Source organism: Macaca fascicularis, chromosome 1 (assembly GCF_037993035.2).
Source record: "Macaca fascicularis isolate 582-1 chromosome 1, T2T-MFA8v1.1".
Classification (NCBI taxonomy): Eukaryota; Metazoa; Chordata; class Mammalia; order Primates; family Cercopithecidae; genus Macaca; species Macaca fascicularis.
In genome coordinates this window covers 2800533-2817681 of record NC_088375.1, presented here as the reverse complement: position 1 = coordinate 2817681, position 17149 = coordinate 2800533, and the positions used below count along the sequence as shown (strand labels likewise).

At 44.3% G+C, this 17149-nt stretch overlaps 1 protein-coding gene across 9 annotated transcripts in view; it reads right to left on the bottom strand.

The window, feature by feature from the left end:
* Positions 1-17149, bottom strand: part of SMYD3 (SET and MYND domain containing 3) — a 765785-nt gene that overhangs the window by 577100 nt on the left and 171536 nt on the right. For all 9 annotated transcript variants that reach the window (XM_005539600.4, XM_074033147.1, XM_045392693.2 and 6 more), the window contains exons 4-5: positions 11293-11350; positions 8818-8954 (exon numbers count right to left, since the gene is read on the bottom strand). In XM_005539600.4, the coding sequence (XP_005539657.1) occupies positions 8818-8954; positions 11293-11350 (195 nt within the window). The remainder of the gene's footprint in view (positions 1-8817; positions 8955-11292; positions 11351-17149) is intronic.

Sequence of the window (17149 nt, the reverse complement as noted above, 5' to 3'; positions counted from 1 at the left end):
TACTGAAATTGAGACTATCAATAACCATTGCCAATAATTATCAATGGGCATTTAAGGGATAGAATAGAGAAATACAATACATTCCATGTCATTTCAATTAATTAAAACATGACAACTAAAGCACCCTTAACTCCATCCTTTTAAGACGCATGTGTGAGAAAGATTTTGGTCATCAAGGGAAGCCTACGTTTACCTTTCCTACATGAAATCCCAAGAAACTACTTCGATATTATGGAGTTGCTATGAACGTTGGCAACAGTAAACGATTTCTGTCCACAATGGCTATGACTGAAACCAAGCCAGTTACTCGGGAAAAGACATCACTGCCTGTTTGCAAAATTTCTTCTCAACAAAACAGGTAATTCTCAGTATCTCAAGAGACACCAGCACTGGGCACAACTGTGTACAACCATCTGAGACTCTGGTTTACAATCAGTTGCAGACTGTACTCTTGGCTAGATGACAGCACAGGGAGACATAAAACACTGAAGTTCTATAATCCAATAAACATAAAGCCGGGAGGTGGGAGCAACAGTAGTAGAAATGAATAATATGTGTCAGACACTACTAAGTACCTTATAGTTGATCCTCATTGAGATCTATGAAGTAGATATTAGTATTTCCATTTACAGAAAAGAAAATTGAGATGGAGAGCATTTCATTTACCTGACTGAGGAAAACAACCTAACCATCATATTATTCAGCCTCCCATTTAAATTTGGCCTCTCTAACTGTAATTTTTGTTTGTTTTGAGTTGGGGTCTCACTCTGTCACCCAAGCTGGAGTGCAGTAGAGCAATCATGGTTCTCTGCAGTCTCAAACTCCTGGGCTCAAGCAATCCTCCCATCTCAGCACACTGAGCAGCTGTCTAATTGTAATTTTCTGACTTTTAAAGCATATTATTTATGCTTAAGAGTATATACATTTTCTATATTCATAGCAAATGTTTAGGACCCAATCAGTACACTGAATCACAGCATTTGTCAGGCCATGACTAATCTTTTTGAGACAGGGTCTCACTTCGTAGTCCAGGCTGGAATGCAGTGGTGAGATCACAGCTCACCGCAGCCTCGACTTCCTAGGCTCAAGCAATCCTCCCACCTCAGCCTCCCAAGTAGCAGGAACTACGGTGTGTACCACCATGCGCTCAGCTAATTTGATGGCATCTCGCTATGTTGCCCAGGCTGGTCTCCAACTCCTGGGCTCAAATGATCCTCCCACCTCAGCATACCAAAGTGCTAGGATTATAGGAATGAGCCACTGCGCCTGAACAATAAATCCATTTCAAAACCTAACAGGTGCTGGGTGGGGTGGCTCACACCAGTAATCCCAGCACTTTCAGAGGCCGAGGTGGGCAGATCACTTGAGGTCAGGAGTTTGAGATCAGCCTGGCCAACATGGCAAAATCCCCATCTCTGTTAAAAATACAAAAATTAGCCAGGCGTGGTGGTGCGCGCCTGTAATCCCAACTACTCAGGAGGCTGAGGCACAAGAATCACTTGACAGCCAGGAGGCAGAGGTGCAGTGAGCCGAGATCACGCCACTACACTCCAGCCCAAGCAACAGGGTGAGACCCTATTCTCAAAAGGGGAAAAAAAAAAAAAAACTCAAAGGAAATTTTGTTTGAAAATGGAAGTGGGGATTAAAAAAAAAAAACGTGTGCAGTAGAGAGAAGAAACGACTCATAGAGATGGAGACATACATCTTCTCATCTCTAAACAATGTGAAAAAGAGTCAGCAGAAATGAAATTGGCCTTTATTTTTTATGAGCATATAAATAATCACATCTCCTGTGTTCATCTGTATAGCCTTGGTGCAATTCCTACCCTTTGAACACCTTCATTTACTGTGTGTGGAAATTATCACCACCATTCAGTCACACACCCCACAGCCACACACCCCCAGCCACACACCCCCCCACACCCGCAGCCACAACCCCCAGCCACACTGCCCCCAGCCACACCCCCAAACACACACCCCAGCCACACACCCCCCAGCCACACCCCCAACCACATACCCCAGCCACACCCCCAACCACACAATCCCTGGACACATCCCCCAGCCACACACCCCCAGCCACACCCCCCAGGGAACATACAATCTAAGTTTAAAAAAAAAACTATGCAAATAAAGCTGCAAGTAATTTGCTCTAGCCTCTCCATCCACCAGATTATCACTCAGCATCCCCTCCTCTAGATAAACTCTGGGAGTATCCCTACCCTCACTTTCTATGACATTTAGTACAAAACAAACATTTTAAACATCAAGCTCTTATTCTAACTCTACTATAATTACTAAATATAACTGAAATCTGTATTCCACAGGTAACAACTTCCTTTGAAAACCTTCTCCAGAGGAGGTTAATATATTTCCCTCAGGAGGTTGGAGGAATCAACACCCCTCACTCCCCAGTGGCCTTTCTAGACCGCTGTATGTCACTGTTTCCCAACACCATCCTCGCTTTTGAAATGCATGTCAGTTTCTACTTCTGATATGAGGTTCCCCTTGATACCCACCCCTAGAAAAATTCCTCCTTCCTATGGCTCATGTGACTCAGTTTTTACAGCCAGGAAATGAATTCATAAGTGGACAGGATATATTTATACAGAAAACTCCACAATCAAACCCCAATTGCTATTAGGGTGCGTGTGTATTAACACTGGTGCTAAGAGTCAGAGTCAGACTAACACTGGTGCTAAGAAGTGCGGTGAAAAGGACGAATATCTGGGAAATGACCGGGAAAATGACTACAAAAGGTCTCGAGTAACAGAACAAATTTTCCAAGTAAAATTAAGGCTTACGCAGCAGATGCAGGTTCGGCATTGAGAACCTGGTCTGACAGGAAAGACACACCATTTTTCCGCCAGAAACTCCAGTGTTCAAAATGCGAGCTGCCAACTTTTCAGGCATTAATCATGAGTTTCCATTAGAAAAAGCCATCAGCTCACCAGACAATGAAATACACTCTCAGGATTAAGAACGGTCTCATCCTCCCCGACTCCTTACCTTTCGGGGAAAGTGCAAGTTTGATAAAGATATGCATGTTCTTCAAGTAAGACTTTTGACCTGATGAAGTTTTCTGCCTTGACAGACAATTTTGAGATTTAGAATTAGCCACATACTTCTACAACCCTGTATCAAGAGGACTTTGTACACACTAGACCTGCAAATAAACAAATAAAAGTCTGCTGAGTTTGCTAAGCAAATTCAAATCCAACTAACAAACACCTCTCAGCGGGGCAAGAGACTTGATAAGAAAAGACTAATTCTAATGAAGGCGTAAAACTCCAAACAAAGAGAAAGAACATCTGCGTGAACTGTAAGTATTTAAAATGACAGATATAGAATGAGTCTGAAAATTAGGGAAACCAGCTGATAGAAACATGAAGATTCGGCCGGGCGCGGTGGCTCACGCCTGTAATCCCAGCACTTTGGGAGGCCGAGACGGGTGGATCACGAGGTCAGGAGATCGAGACCATCCTGGCTAACACGGTGAAACTCCGTCTCTACTAAACAAAATACAAAAAATTAGCTGGGAGTGGTGGTGGCGCCTGTAGTCCCAGCTACTCGGGAGGCTGAGGCAGGAGAATGGCGTGAACCCGGGAGGCGCAGCTTGCAGTGAGCTGAGATCGCGCCACTCACTCCAGCCTGGGCCACAGAGCGAGACAACGTCTCAAACAAAAAGAAAAAAGAAAAAGAAACATGAAGATTCATTCCACTAGTCCTTCTATTTGTGTGTGTGTTTGAAAACGTCCGTAATTTAAAAGTCAAAAAAATTAAGACATAAGCAAGTTTAGAAAAGCTCTCGGAGTTCCATATGCCTTCAATGACAATCAGAAGGGCTAAAACTGGCCGGGCGCAGCGGCTCATGCCTGTAAACCCAGCACATTGGGAGGCTGAGTCGGGCAGATCATCTGAGGTCAGGAGATAAATTTTGTATTTTGTAAAAACACAAAAAAATTTTTTTTTTTTACAAAATACAAAAATTAGCCGGCGTGGTGGCAGGCGCCTGTAATCCCAGCTCCTTGGGAAGCTGAGGCAGGAGAATCACTTGAACCCGGGAGGCGGAGGTTGCAGTGAGCCGATGTGCCATTGCACTCCAGCCTGGGCAACAAGAGTGAAAACTCCGTCTCAAAAAAAAAAAAAAAAAAAAAAGATGGGCTAAAACATAAGCTTAGTACGTCTATTATCTGCACAGAACCTGAATGAATGTAAATGAGAGGAACCAAAAGAAAACCATAAAACAAGATCTTGTTTATTGAGGCCAGGTAAAGCCAGGCTTGTTGACAGCATAAATTCAGAAGTCAGCAGCTTCCTCTGTATGTACAAACTGCCAGTCAGGGATAGCTGCAGGTTGACCCGCTTTCCACAGCCTAATGAACTGACTTTGAATTTACGCTGTGAAGGCGGCTGACTTAACCTGGCCTCAATAAAGAAAACCCTGTTTGATCTTGTTTTTCTGTGGTGCCCATTTCTTCTGATTAATTAATTTTCTATCAAAGTAAAATGAGGAGAGGAGCAGTAGACTGGGATAAAAATCTCTGCCCAGGGATCTTGACCCAGTTCCCATGTGCTTGATGTGATTTGTACCATCACACACCGTCAACATTCTGATCTCAGTGACTCATCCCTGAAAGCTGCAGGATCCATTTAGGTTAATTTAGGATCTTTCATGAACAAGGAAGGAGAAGGAGTCAGGGGGCGGGAAGGAGGGAGAAGGAGTGGGGGGGGGAAGGAGGGAGAAGGAGTCGGGGGGCTGGAAGGAGGGAGAAGGAGTCGGGGGGTGGGAAGGAAGGAGAAGGAGTCAGGGGAGGGGGGAAGGAGGGAGAAGGAGTCGGGGGACGGGAAGGAGGGAGAAGGGGTCGGGGGGTGGGAAGGAAGGAGAAGGAGTCGGGGGACGGGAAGGAGGGAGAAGGAGTTGGGGGGGGAAGGAGGGAGAAGGAGTCGGGGGGGAAGGAGGGAGAAGGAGTGGGGGGGAAGGAGGGAGAAGGAGTCGGGGGGTGGGAAGGAGGGAGAAGGAGTCGGGGGGTGGGAAGGAAGGAAAAGGAGTCAGGGGAGGGGGAAGGAGGGAGAAGGAGTCGGGGGGCGGGAAGGAGGGAGAAGGAGTCGGGGGGCGGGAAGGAGGGAGAAGGAGTCGGGGGGCGGGAAGGAGGGAGAAGGAGTCGGGGGGTGGGAAGGAAGGAGAAGGAGTCAGGGGAGGGGGGAAGGAGGGAGAAGGAGTCGGGGGGCGGGAAGGAAGGAGAAGGAGTCAGGGGAGGGGGGAAGGAGGGAGAAGGAGTCGGGAGGCGGGAAGGAGGGAGAAGGAGTCGGGGGGGAAGGAGGGAGAAGGAGTCGGGGGGTGGGACGGAGGGAGAAGGAGTCGGGGGGTGGTAAGGAGGGAGAAGGAGTCGGGGGGCGGGAAGGAGAGAGAAGGAGTGGGGGGGAAGGAAGGAGAAGGAGTGGGGGGGGAAGGGGGGAGAAGGAGTCGGGGGGTGGGAAGGAAGGAGAAGGAGTCAGGGGGCGGGCAGGAGGGAGAAGGAGTCGGGGAGCGGGCAGGAGGGAGAAGGAGTGAGGGGGGAAGGAAGGAGGAGGAGTCGGGGGGGAAGGAGGGAGAAGGAGTCGGGGGGTGGGAAGGAAGGAGAAGGAGTCAGGGGGCAGGCAGGAGGGAGAAGGAGTCGGGGAGCGGGCAGGAGGGAGAAGGAGTGAGGGGGGAAGGAAGGAGGAGGAGTCGGGGGGGAAGGAGGGAGAAGGAGTCGGGGGGTGGGAAGGAAGGAGAAGGAGTCAGGGGAGAGGGGAAGGAGGGAGAAGGAGTCGGGGGGGAAGGAGGGAGAAGGAGTCGGGGGGCGGGAAGGAGGGAGAAGGAGTCGGGGGCGGGAAGGAGGGAGAAGGAGTGGGGGGGGAAGGAGGGAGAAGGAGTGGGGGGGGAAGGAAGGAGAAGGAGTCGGGGGGTGGGAAGGAGGGAGAAGGAGTCAGGGGGTGGGAAGGAGGGAGAAGGAGTCGGGGGGTGGGAAGGAAGGAGAAGGAGTCAGGGGGTGGGAAGGAGGGAGAAGGAGTCGGGGGGCGGGAAGGAGAAAGAAGGAGTCGGGGGGCGGGCAGGAGGGAGAAGGAGTCGGGGGGGGGAAGGAGGGAGAAGGAGTCGGGGGGCAGGCAGGAGGGAGAAGGAGTCGGGGGGTGGGCAGGAGGGAGAAGGAGTGGGGGGGGAAGGAAGGAGAAGGAGTCAGGGGTGGGCAGGAGGGAGAAGGAGTCGGGGGGCGGGCAGGAGGGAGAAGGAGTGGGGGGGGAAGGAAGGAGAAGGAGTCGGGGGGGAAGGAGGGAGAAGGAGTTGGGGGGTGGGCAGGAGGGAGAAGGAGTGGGGGGGAAGGAAGGAGAAGGAGTCGGGGGGGAAGGAGGGAGAAGGAGTCAGGGGGGCGGGCAGGAGGGAGAAGGAGTGGGGGGGGCGGGCAGGAGGGAGAAGGAGTCGGGGGGCGGGCAGGAGGGAGAAGGAGTCGGGGGGCGGGAAGGAGGGAGAAGGAGTCGGGGGGCGGGAAGGAGGGAGAAGGAGTGGGGGGGGAAGGAAGGAGAAGGAGTCAGGGGGGAAGGAGGGAGAAGGAGTTGGGGGGTGGGAAGGAAGGAGAAGGAGAAGGAGTCGGGGGGCGGGCAGGAGGGAGAAGGAGTCGGGGGGCGGACAGGAGGGAGAAGGAGTGGGGGGGGAAGGAAGGAGAAGGAGTGGGGGGGGAAGGAAGGAGAAGGAGTCGGGGGGGAAGGAGGGAGAAGGAGTCGGGGGGCGGGCAGGAGGGAGAAGGAGTCGGGGGGCGGACAGGAGGGAGAAGGAGTGGGGGGGGAAGGAAGGAGAAGGAGTCGGGGGGGAAGGAGGGAGAAGGAGTTGGGGGGGTGGGCAGGAGGGAGAAGGAGTCGGGGGGGAAGGAAGGAGAAGGAGTTGGGGGGTGGGAAGGAGAGGAGTGTTTTCTTCTAAGGACAAATTTATAAGCAGAAAAATACAAATTAAAAACATTAACAAAACTTTCACCAGGAAGTACAGAAGCCATAGGCTATTGGCTGCTTTCCTCTGATTACTAACCCATATTTTAATGCAGAAATCACACATCTAAGGCCAATGATGCCCCAAAATCTCAAAACTGCATATGTTTTACTTTTCTAGCAATAACAAATACTATGTGAGAAGGGTAAGCACAGTATTAAAAACTGGTCCACTTAATCACAGCAACAGAATTTCCCCCATACAACATGGAAAAAATTTCATTATAAAATACATGAGACTAAAATCTTTAGAAAGAAGAACTGGGATAGTAATTCACATTTTATATGTAGCAATAGAAAGTATTTTAAAATATTTCTCATGGATATTAATAACATCAGTAATTATCACTAGAACATTTTCCAACAATAGAAATAATTACCACAGAATAACCACAAACTTAACACTAGCAATGAGGTAATAATCATCACAAGGTATATTTTTGTCTTTCAGTAGGTGATCATGTTTGTAGTGTTTAACAAGAAAAGAGCCTTGTGCACTGTACACGATACTCCTATAGGTTATAATTTTCAGAAGCATATGAAATACATGAGGAAGTTTTCAGATGCACTGTAAGTAACCAATAAATTTTGAAATCAATTTTAAATTATAGATAAACCAGAATATAATGCTAAGATGATATTAATCAGAAAATCATAAAAATGTACCATACAGAATAAAAATACGTTTGAGAAAACCTAGAATCAATCTCCAGCAATCAAACCAATTACATTTAATTTTTCAGAAAACAGTAAATTTTAAAACATGCCTTAAAATATTAATGGCATAAATCTATCTTTAAATGTGTGCTTACAAATTACAAAATAAGTGGCAAAATTGTCAAAAGTAAAGTTTTACTTGTTATTAAATTGTGATCAACATTAAAACAAATGCAAACACACGATATGAGAAAGCGAGGACAGCAGATCCATAGCAGTGAGGGGAGTGTTTCTGTCATCCCTATCCCAGGGTAAACATCAAGAATCAATCATTTCATACCTACGGGCTCGTGAAGAAAAGAAAAAAAAAAAAGAATCAATCATCGCGCTCTTCCTCCGTAGGCCAAGATAAACCCTCGGAATCATTTTTTAAAAAAAACTTCAGGAGGCCGGGCATGGTAGTTCACCCCTGTAATCCCAGGACTTTGGGAGGCCAAGGTGGGTGGATCACCTGAGGTCAGGAGTTCAAGACCAGCCTAGGCAACATGGTGAAACCTCGTCTCTCCAAACAGAAAAAAAAATTAGCTGGGCGTGGTGGCTCACGCCTGTAATCCCAGCTACTCGGAATGCTGAGGCATGAGACTCGCTTGATTCTGGGAAGCGGAGATTGCAGTGAGCCGAGATCATGCCACTACACTCAAGCCTGGGCGACAGAGCGAAACTCTGTCTTAAAACAAAAAAGAAAAGAAAAGAAATGGATTTCAATAAATTTTTCTTTTCAAAGACAGGCTCTATGCTTAAACCACCACCGTAAAGCTCAATGAATGCAATGCAATGGCAAACAAGTCCATTCACAAAAAATAATGGGATATGCTCTTCTGAGAAAAGAAAGCATGCTCTTTCTTCCAAGGGTACACTTTGAGAACTGACAATGAACATACTCAGGCAATAACAAGAATATTAATAAAACAGAAAACTTCATACCCTTTTCAATGCACACAATACATTCTCTCATTCTCTACTCACTATGATAAGGGAGTAATACAAGGCATTAAGGGTCTTGAACTTCCTGTCAAGATTCTCGACATTTTTGTAACCAACGACAAAATCAGGAGCGAATGGCTGATGTATGGAATTAGCAAAGAGAGCAAACTTAACACTTACTTTTGCAAAGGCTTCAAAAAGGTCAAAGGCAGGTGGCAGCTGAGAGGCATCCTGTATTTCTTCTCTCATGAAATGTTGAAATGTCATTACAAGTTGCCTGAGGCCCTCTTTCTTATCTTCAGTCAGTTTGTTAATATCTTTTTTAAAGAGAAAATAAATAGCACAATCTCAAAGTAAACTTTTAAAGGATAATTTTCAAGTGTTCAATGCTGGCTGTTAAACCAGATATTTCCTACCTTACATTGCATTCTGACAAAGAGCAAATACATATTGTTTTATCTTTTGCCAACTAAAAATGATGCATATGTTATCAATTAAATTCTGCCAAATTTTGTCTGCAGCGTAAGATCAAACACCTATCAAAACATAAGTGTGCATATATATGAAAAAGCATTAAAACCAAAATCAGTAAGCTTGTGTGTTACCAGATTTTCTATATCATTCTGTACACACATACAAACAATTATAAGTTCATATTAAGTCAGTAAAGTTAAGCAGACTTTTCTATGAAATAATTTACAACTAGGTCATGACTAAACTAATAAATAGCACCACCTCTAAGGTAAAAAGACAGAAAATGAGAACTAAGAAGTTCAGATAAAGTTCAAATAGGTTAAATTTGTCATGTGGTTAGTACAGCATGAATAGAACAGGGATCAAGCAAAGCAATTTCAACTTCAAGTTATCTGAGCTGAATAAACAAGATAAAGGAGCCCGGCACAGTGGCTCATGCCTGTAACCCCAGCACTTTGGGAGGCTGAGGCAGGCAGATCACTTGAGATCAGGAGTTCAAGACCAGTCTGACCAACGTGGTGAAACCCCATCTCTACCAAAAATACAAAAATTAGCCGGGCGTGGTGGTACGTGCCTATAATCCCAACTACTCAGGAGGCTGAGGCAGGAGAATCACTTGAACCCAGGAGGTGGAGGTTGCCGTGAGCCAACATTACACCACTGCACTCCAGTCTGGACAAAAAGAGAGACTCCATGTCAAAAAAAAAAAAAGAAAACAAAGACAAAAAACAAGATATGGTGTGGCATCACTCCAAACAGAAGGAGATGGTTCTAAAACAAAAGAAGAAAAAAAAAGTTCTAAAGCCAATACTACCCCCTTTAAATATCATTTTCAATTATACCACAAATGGGGTGTTAAGGCTAAAAGTATATAACAGGTCAATCACTAACGTTTGAGAGTATTTCACTTAAGGTCATGTGTATGACACTATTACTGAGAAGGGCTAATGTGAAGAGCAAAACCCACGGTAACAGATGTTAATTATCTAGCAGTAAAATATAACAGGAAAATTTGAATACTTTGCTGTCTTTTAAAACTTGAAAAGATACATCAAGTTGAACTATAGCATAACTCTGTTGCTTATGCCTATGCATATTCATTAGATTACTTATTTGACAGAATAATTAACCCAATGATTTCTTAAATAATAATTTATTATCATGAGAACTTAGGATCCCACAACCTTATATAAGTCTGTACTAGTTCATCTTCTTGTCTCCATCCAGAAGAATTGAACTGTGCAGCAAATTTACTCTATGTGCCCTGGCTAGTTTTGAGTTGAAATCACTTACAACCTCAATGAAAAGGATCTGTACCAATACAAAAGCAAAATGAAGCCTGCCTTTGCTTAACACTCAGATATGGGAAGCTTTTTAAGTCCTCCCAAGAAGGTGGATAGCTACATGGTAGTTTCGGAGAAGAACGATGCTCAACACTGCCCTGGAGACTGAATCATCTGTACATTTTACCTTCCTTAATATCTAAAAGATCAGTAACCCTAAAAGCTCCGTGGAATCCCCCTGTTCACTAAATCACTCTTCTCTGACATCAAAAAGAAACCAGAACAGGAAATTAAGAGAGAGAAGAAGGGAAACAGGAAGGAAAAAAAAAACAAGAAAAATTATTTTGTTGGCCGGGTGTGGTGGCTCACGCCTGTAATCCCAGCACTTTGGGAGGCTGAGACGGGCGGATCACAAAGTCAGGAGATCAAGACCATCCTGGCTAACACGGTGAAACCCCGTCTCTACTAAAAATGCAAAAAAATTAGCCAGGTGTGGTGGTGGGCGTCTGTAGTCCCAGCTACTCAGGAGGCTGACGCAGGAGAATGGCGTGAACCCGGGAGGCAGAGCTTGCAGTGAGCTGAGATCACACCACCGCACTCCAGCCTGAGCTGGAGTCTCAAAAAAAAAAAAAAAAAGATTTCGTCAACTGGACTAACAGTTACACTACCCTATCTAACCTGAACATCTTTATGGCGCTTTACTAACCCCTATCAGGACAGAGCTACTCCATGATAAGTGGAATAAACCAGCATGACAGTTGTATATAAAAATAAATCTTGTCAGGTTTGCATCACATTATAAAGAAACAGAAAAACAAAGTTAAAAATAAATCCGTTCACCAAGTCAGCAAACAAATCATAGAAATTTTTTTTAAGATGCTGACAGATAATCACTTACTTGACTCCAGATCATAAAATGAGTAAAGCTTCTCTGATTCTGAAGGCGTTCCATCCATCTGTGAAGGAAAGGGGAAAAACGCCAATGACAATTTCAACTGTTCCAATATAAAATAAAAATCTAACTTGTATCTTCACTCAACAGTTTAATCTCCAAATGCAAAACTGTTGTACAAGAAGTTCCCATATTTTTATATTCGTAAAACTCTCTATAAAATTGTATACTGGCCAAGAGTCAGTAAACAATAGGAAAAGGTGGGGCATGGGAGCTCACACCTATAATTTTCCCCAGTACTTTGGGAGGCCAAGGCAGGCAGATTGCTTTAACCCAGAAGTCCAAGGCCAGCCTGGGCAACATGGCAAACCTATGCCTACAAAACATACAGAAATTATCCAGGCATGGTGGCATGCACCTGTAGTCCCAGCCACTCAGCAGGCTGAGGAGGGAGGATCACTTGAGCCCAGCAGTTCAAGCTTGCAATGAGCTGTGATTATGCTACTATACTCCAGCCTGGGTAACAGACCAAGTCCCTGTCTCAAAAAAGAAAAAAAAAGGAAGAACAAATTGGGAGCCTACAATAATTTGAGAAAGATATTCACGCTAAAGATGGGTAAAAAAATCTGAAAGGCTTCACCACAGCAGGATTTCACAGAGTTTACTATTTTGCCACTTATGAAAAAGGGCCGAAGAAATCACTTCAATGAATTCTAGGAAAAAAAAGATAAGTACTCTTCCAGTTCATACTAATTATCTATGCATGTCTTTCTTGAAGAGGCAAGTAGAAAATGACATACTTGCCCTGTGCATTAGTTCACAATAGACAAGTTATAACGGCAATGTAACAGAGATTACTGCCATCTCATATCACAAATACAGAACCTCCTCCATCTTTATTCCCACAAGACAGCAGGGCCTTCAGAGAGGCTGTGCATTTCTTCACTGCTACGGATTCCGTTATTAACAGGAAAAGAACAAATTTTTTTGTCTTAAGACATTCCCTGGAATAATCTACCTTCTACCTTAACATGGGGTTAATTTCAGACTTAAATAGGAATAACACAGGCATACCTCATTTTCTCATACTTCACTTTATCGTGCTTTTCAGACATTACACTGAAGATTTACATCATCGAGCAAGTCTATCGATGCCATTTTTCTAACATGTGCTCACTTTCTGTCTATGTGTGACATTTTGGAATTCTCACAGTATTTCAAACTTTTTCTTATTATTATATCTGTTACTGTGACCTGTGATCAGAGATCTTTGATGTTACTACTGTAATTGTTTTGGGGCACCACAAACCATCCCCATATAAGACCACAAACTTAATCAGTAAACGTTGTATGTGTTCTCACTGCTCTGCCGACCGGCTCTTCCCACTGTCTGGCTATTCCCCTATCTCTTCCCTCTCCTCAGGCCTCTGTATTCTCTGACACAACAATATTGAAATTAGGCCAGTTAATAACTTTACAATGACCTGTAAGTGAAAGGATGAGTCGCACATTTCTCATTTGAAATCAAAAGCTAGAAATGAGTAAGCTTAGTGAGAAAGAAATACTGAAAGCTGCTAATAGACCGTAAGTCAGGCCTCTTGCACCAAACAGCCAAGTTGTCAATACAAGGGAGGGTGCTGAAAGAAAATGAAAAGAGCTACTCCCATGAACACATGAGTGATAGGAACCCACGACAGTCTTATTGCTGATCTAGAGAAAGTCTGAGTGGCCTGTATGGAAGATCAAAACAGCCACAATATTCCCATGAGCCAAAGCCTAATCCAGGGGAAAGCCCTAACTTGCTTCAATTCTAGGAAGGCTCAGAGAGGGGAGAAAATTGCAGAAGAAATGCTGGAAATTAGCAGAGGTTGGTTCATAAGGTTTAAGGAAAGAAGCCATCTCCATAACATAAAAGCACAAGGTGGCCAGGTGCGGTGGCTCACGCCCATAATCTCAGCACTTTGGGAGGCCAAGGCGGGCAGACCACCTGAGGTTAGGAGCTCGAGACCAGCCTGGCCAACATGGTAAAACCCTGTCTCTACTAAAAGTGCAAAAAAATTAGCCTGGCATGGTGGTGGGTGCCTTTAGTCCCAGCTACTCAGGAGGCTGAGGCAGGAGAATCACTTGAGCCTAAGAGGCAGAGGTTGCAGTGAGCCAAGATCACGCCACTGCACCCCAGCCTGGGTGACAGAGCAAGACTCCATCTCAAAACATACATACATACATGCATACATGCGTAATCTAAAAAAGTGCAAGGTGAAGCAGCAAGTGCTATATAGAAGCTGCAGCAAATGATCCAGGAGACCTGACAAAAATAACTGAATTTGGCTACACTAAACAACAGATTTTTAATGTAGATGAAACAGTCTTATATTGGAGGATGTCATTTAGGACTTTCATAGCTAGAGAGAATTCGATGCCTGGCTTCAAAGAACAAGTGGACTCTTTTTTATTGTTATCATACTTTAAGGTACATGTGCACAACTTACAGGTTTGTTACATATGTATACATGTGCCATGCTGGTATGCTGCACCCATTAACTCATCATTTACATTAGGTATATCTCCTAATGCTATTCCTCCCCCTCCCCCCCCAAAATAGGCCCTGGTGTGTGATGTTCCCCTTCCTGTGTCCAAGTGATCTCATTGTTCAATTCCCACCTATGAGTGAGAACATGCGGTGTTTGGTTTTCTGTTCTTGTGATAGTTTGCTGACAATGATGGTTTCCAGCTGCATCCATGTCCCTATGAAGGACATGAACTCATCCTTTTTATGGCTGCGTAGTATTCCATGGTGTATATGTGCCACATTTTCTTAATCCAGTCTGTCATTGATGGACATTTGGGTTGGTTCCAAGCTTTTGCTATTGTGGACAGTGCCACAATAAACATACGTGTGCATGTGTCTTTATAGCAGCATGATTTATAATCCTTTGGGTATATACCCAGTAATGGCAAGTGGACTTTTTTTAGGGACTAATGCAGCTGGGGACTTTAGGTTGAAGCCAGGGCTCATTTACCATTCCTAAAATGCAAGGGCCCTTACTATTTGTGGTAAATCTACTTCGCCTGTGCTCTACCAATGGAACAACAAAGCGTAGATGACAGCACATCTGTTACAGCGTGGTTTACTGAATATTTTAAGTCCACTGTTGAGACTTACTGCTCAGTAAAAAAGATTCCCTTTAAAATGTTACTGCTCATTGACAATGTATCTGGTCACCCAATAGCTCTAAGAGAGATATTTAAAAACTCAAATGTCGTTTTCATGCCTGCTAACATGACCGTCATGCTGCAGCCCATGAATCAAGGAATCATTTTGACTTTCAAGTCTTATTTTAAAACTGTATTCCATTAGGCTATAGCTGCCACAAATATTGATTCCTCTCATGGATCTGGACAAAGTAAATTTTAAAGCCTTCTGTAAATGATTCACAATTCTAAATGCCATTAAGAATATTTGTAAATCATGGGACGTCAAACATCAACATGAACCAGAGTTCAGAAGAACTTGATTTCAACCTTCGTGGATAACACTGAGGGGTCAAGACTTCAGTAGAGGAAGTATTTGTAGATGTGATGGAAAGAAAAAGGAACTGAAACAGAGAAAGAAACTGTAGATGTAATGGAAAGAACAAAGGAACTGGAATCAAGATGAAAACCTAAGAAATACCTTTCTATACATGAGTCCTGGGAAAGAATTTATGACTTAAGTCCTCAAAAGCAATTGCAACAAAAACAAAATTGACAAGTGGGACCTAATTAAACTAAAGAGCTCCCACACAGCAAAAAAAACTTGCAACAGATAAACAGACAACTTATAGAATCAAAGAAAATATTCACAAACTATGCAGCCAACAGAGGTCTAATATCCAGCATCTATAAGGAACTTAAGCAATTCACCAAGTAAAAAACAAACAACCTCATTAAAAAGTGGACAAAGGGCCACGACAGTGGCTCACACCTATATAATCCCAGCACTTTGGGAGGCCAAGGTGGGAGAATTTCTTGAGCCCAGGAGTTTAAGACTGGTCTGGGAAACATGATGAAATTTCGTCTTTTCCAAAAAAAAAAAAAAAAAGGAAAAAACACAAAAACTAGTTGGGCGTGGTGGGAACCTGTGGTCCCAGCTACTCGGAAAGCTGAGGTAGGAGGATTGCTTCAGCCCCAGAGGTTGAGGCTGTAGTGAGCCATGATCACGCCACTGCACTCCAGCCTGGGGCAACAGAGTGAGACCCTGTCTCAAAAAGTAAAAATAAAAAGTGGGCAAAGGACAAGAACAGACACTTCTCAAAAGACGACATACGAGTGGCCAAAAAACATAGGAAATGTGCTCTCCGTTACTAATCATCAGAGAAGTGTAAATCAAAACCACAACGAGACACCATCTCATACCAGTTAGAGTGGCTATTATTGAATCAAAAAATAACACAGGGCCAGGTGCAGTGGTTCACGCCTGTAATCCCAGCGCTTTGGGAGGCCGAGACGGGTGGATCACAAGGTCAGGAGATTGAGACCATCCTGGCTCACACTGTGAAACCCCGTCTCTACTAAAAATACAAAAAAGTAGCCGGGCGAGGTGCCGGGCGCCTGTAGTCCCAGCTACACGGGAGGCTGAGGCAGGAGAATGGTGTGAACCTGGGAGGCGAAGCTTGCAGTGAGTGGAGATCGCGCCACCGCACTCCAGCCTGGGTGACAGAGCAAGACTCCGTCTCAAAAAATAAATAAATAAATAAATAACACAGGCTGGCGAGGCTGCAGAGAAAAGGGAACACTTGTCAACTGTCCGTGGGAATGTCATCTAATTCAGCTGCTGTGGAAAGCAGTTTGGAGATTTCTCAGAGAGTTACCATTCAACTCAGCAATCCCATTACTGGGTATATATCCAAAGGAAAATACGTCACTCTACCAAAAAGATGCATGTACTCATACGTTCATCACAGTGCTTTTCACAATAGCAAAGGCATGGAATCAATCTAGGTGCCCATTAACAGTAAAATGGATAAAGAAAATGTGATACATAAACACTATGAAATATTATGCAACCATTAAAAAGAGTGAAGTCATGTCTTTTGGAGCAACATGAATGCAGTTGGAGGGCATTATCCTAAGTGAATTAACATAGAAACAGAAAACCAAATACCACAGGTTTTCACTTATAACTGAGAGCTAAATATTGGGTGGACATGGACACAAAGATGGGAATAACAGACACTGGGGGATGCAAGGGGCAGGTAAGGAGCAGGAAGTGGGCAAGGGATGAAAAGCTAGCTACTGGGTACCATGCTCACTACCTCAGTGATGGCATCCATCATACCCCAAACCTCAGCATCATGCAATACACCCATGCAACAAATCTGCACATGTACCCCTGAATCTAAAACAGAAGCTAAAACGTTTTGTAAAACAGAGAGAAGTAGAACCTGAAGAAGTAACTGATTTTCTGCAACCTCATGATAAAACTTGAAAAGATGAGGAGTTGCTTCTTATGAATGAACAAAGAAAGTGGTTTCTTGAGATGGAACCTACTCCGGGTGATGCTGCTGTGAGGCATCATATGTTACAGTCAAATCATTTGCAAAAGGAAGAGGCAATCAAGGCGGCAAATTCGACTGTTGTCTTATTTTAAGAAATTGCCACAGCCACCCCAAACTTCAGCAACCACCACCTGATCAGTCAGCAGCCATCAACATCCACCAGCGAAAAGATGATGATGCACTGAAGGCTTTAACGATCCTTAGCACTTTTAGAAATGTATTTTTTAATTAAGGTATGTACACTGTTTCTGTTGGCATAATGCTATTGCACACTTAATAGACTACAGTGTAATGTCCACATAACTTTTATATTTACTGGGAAGCCA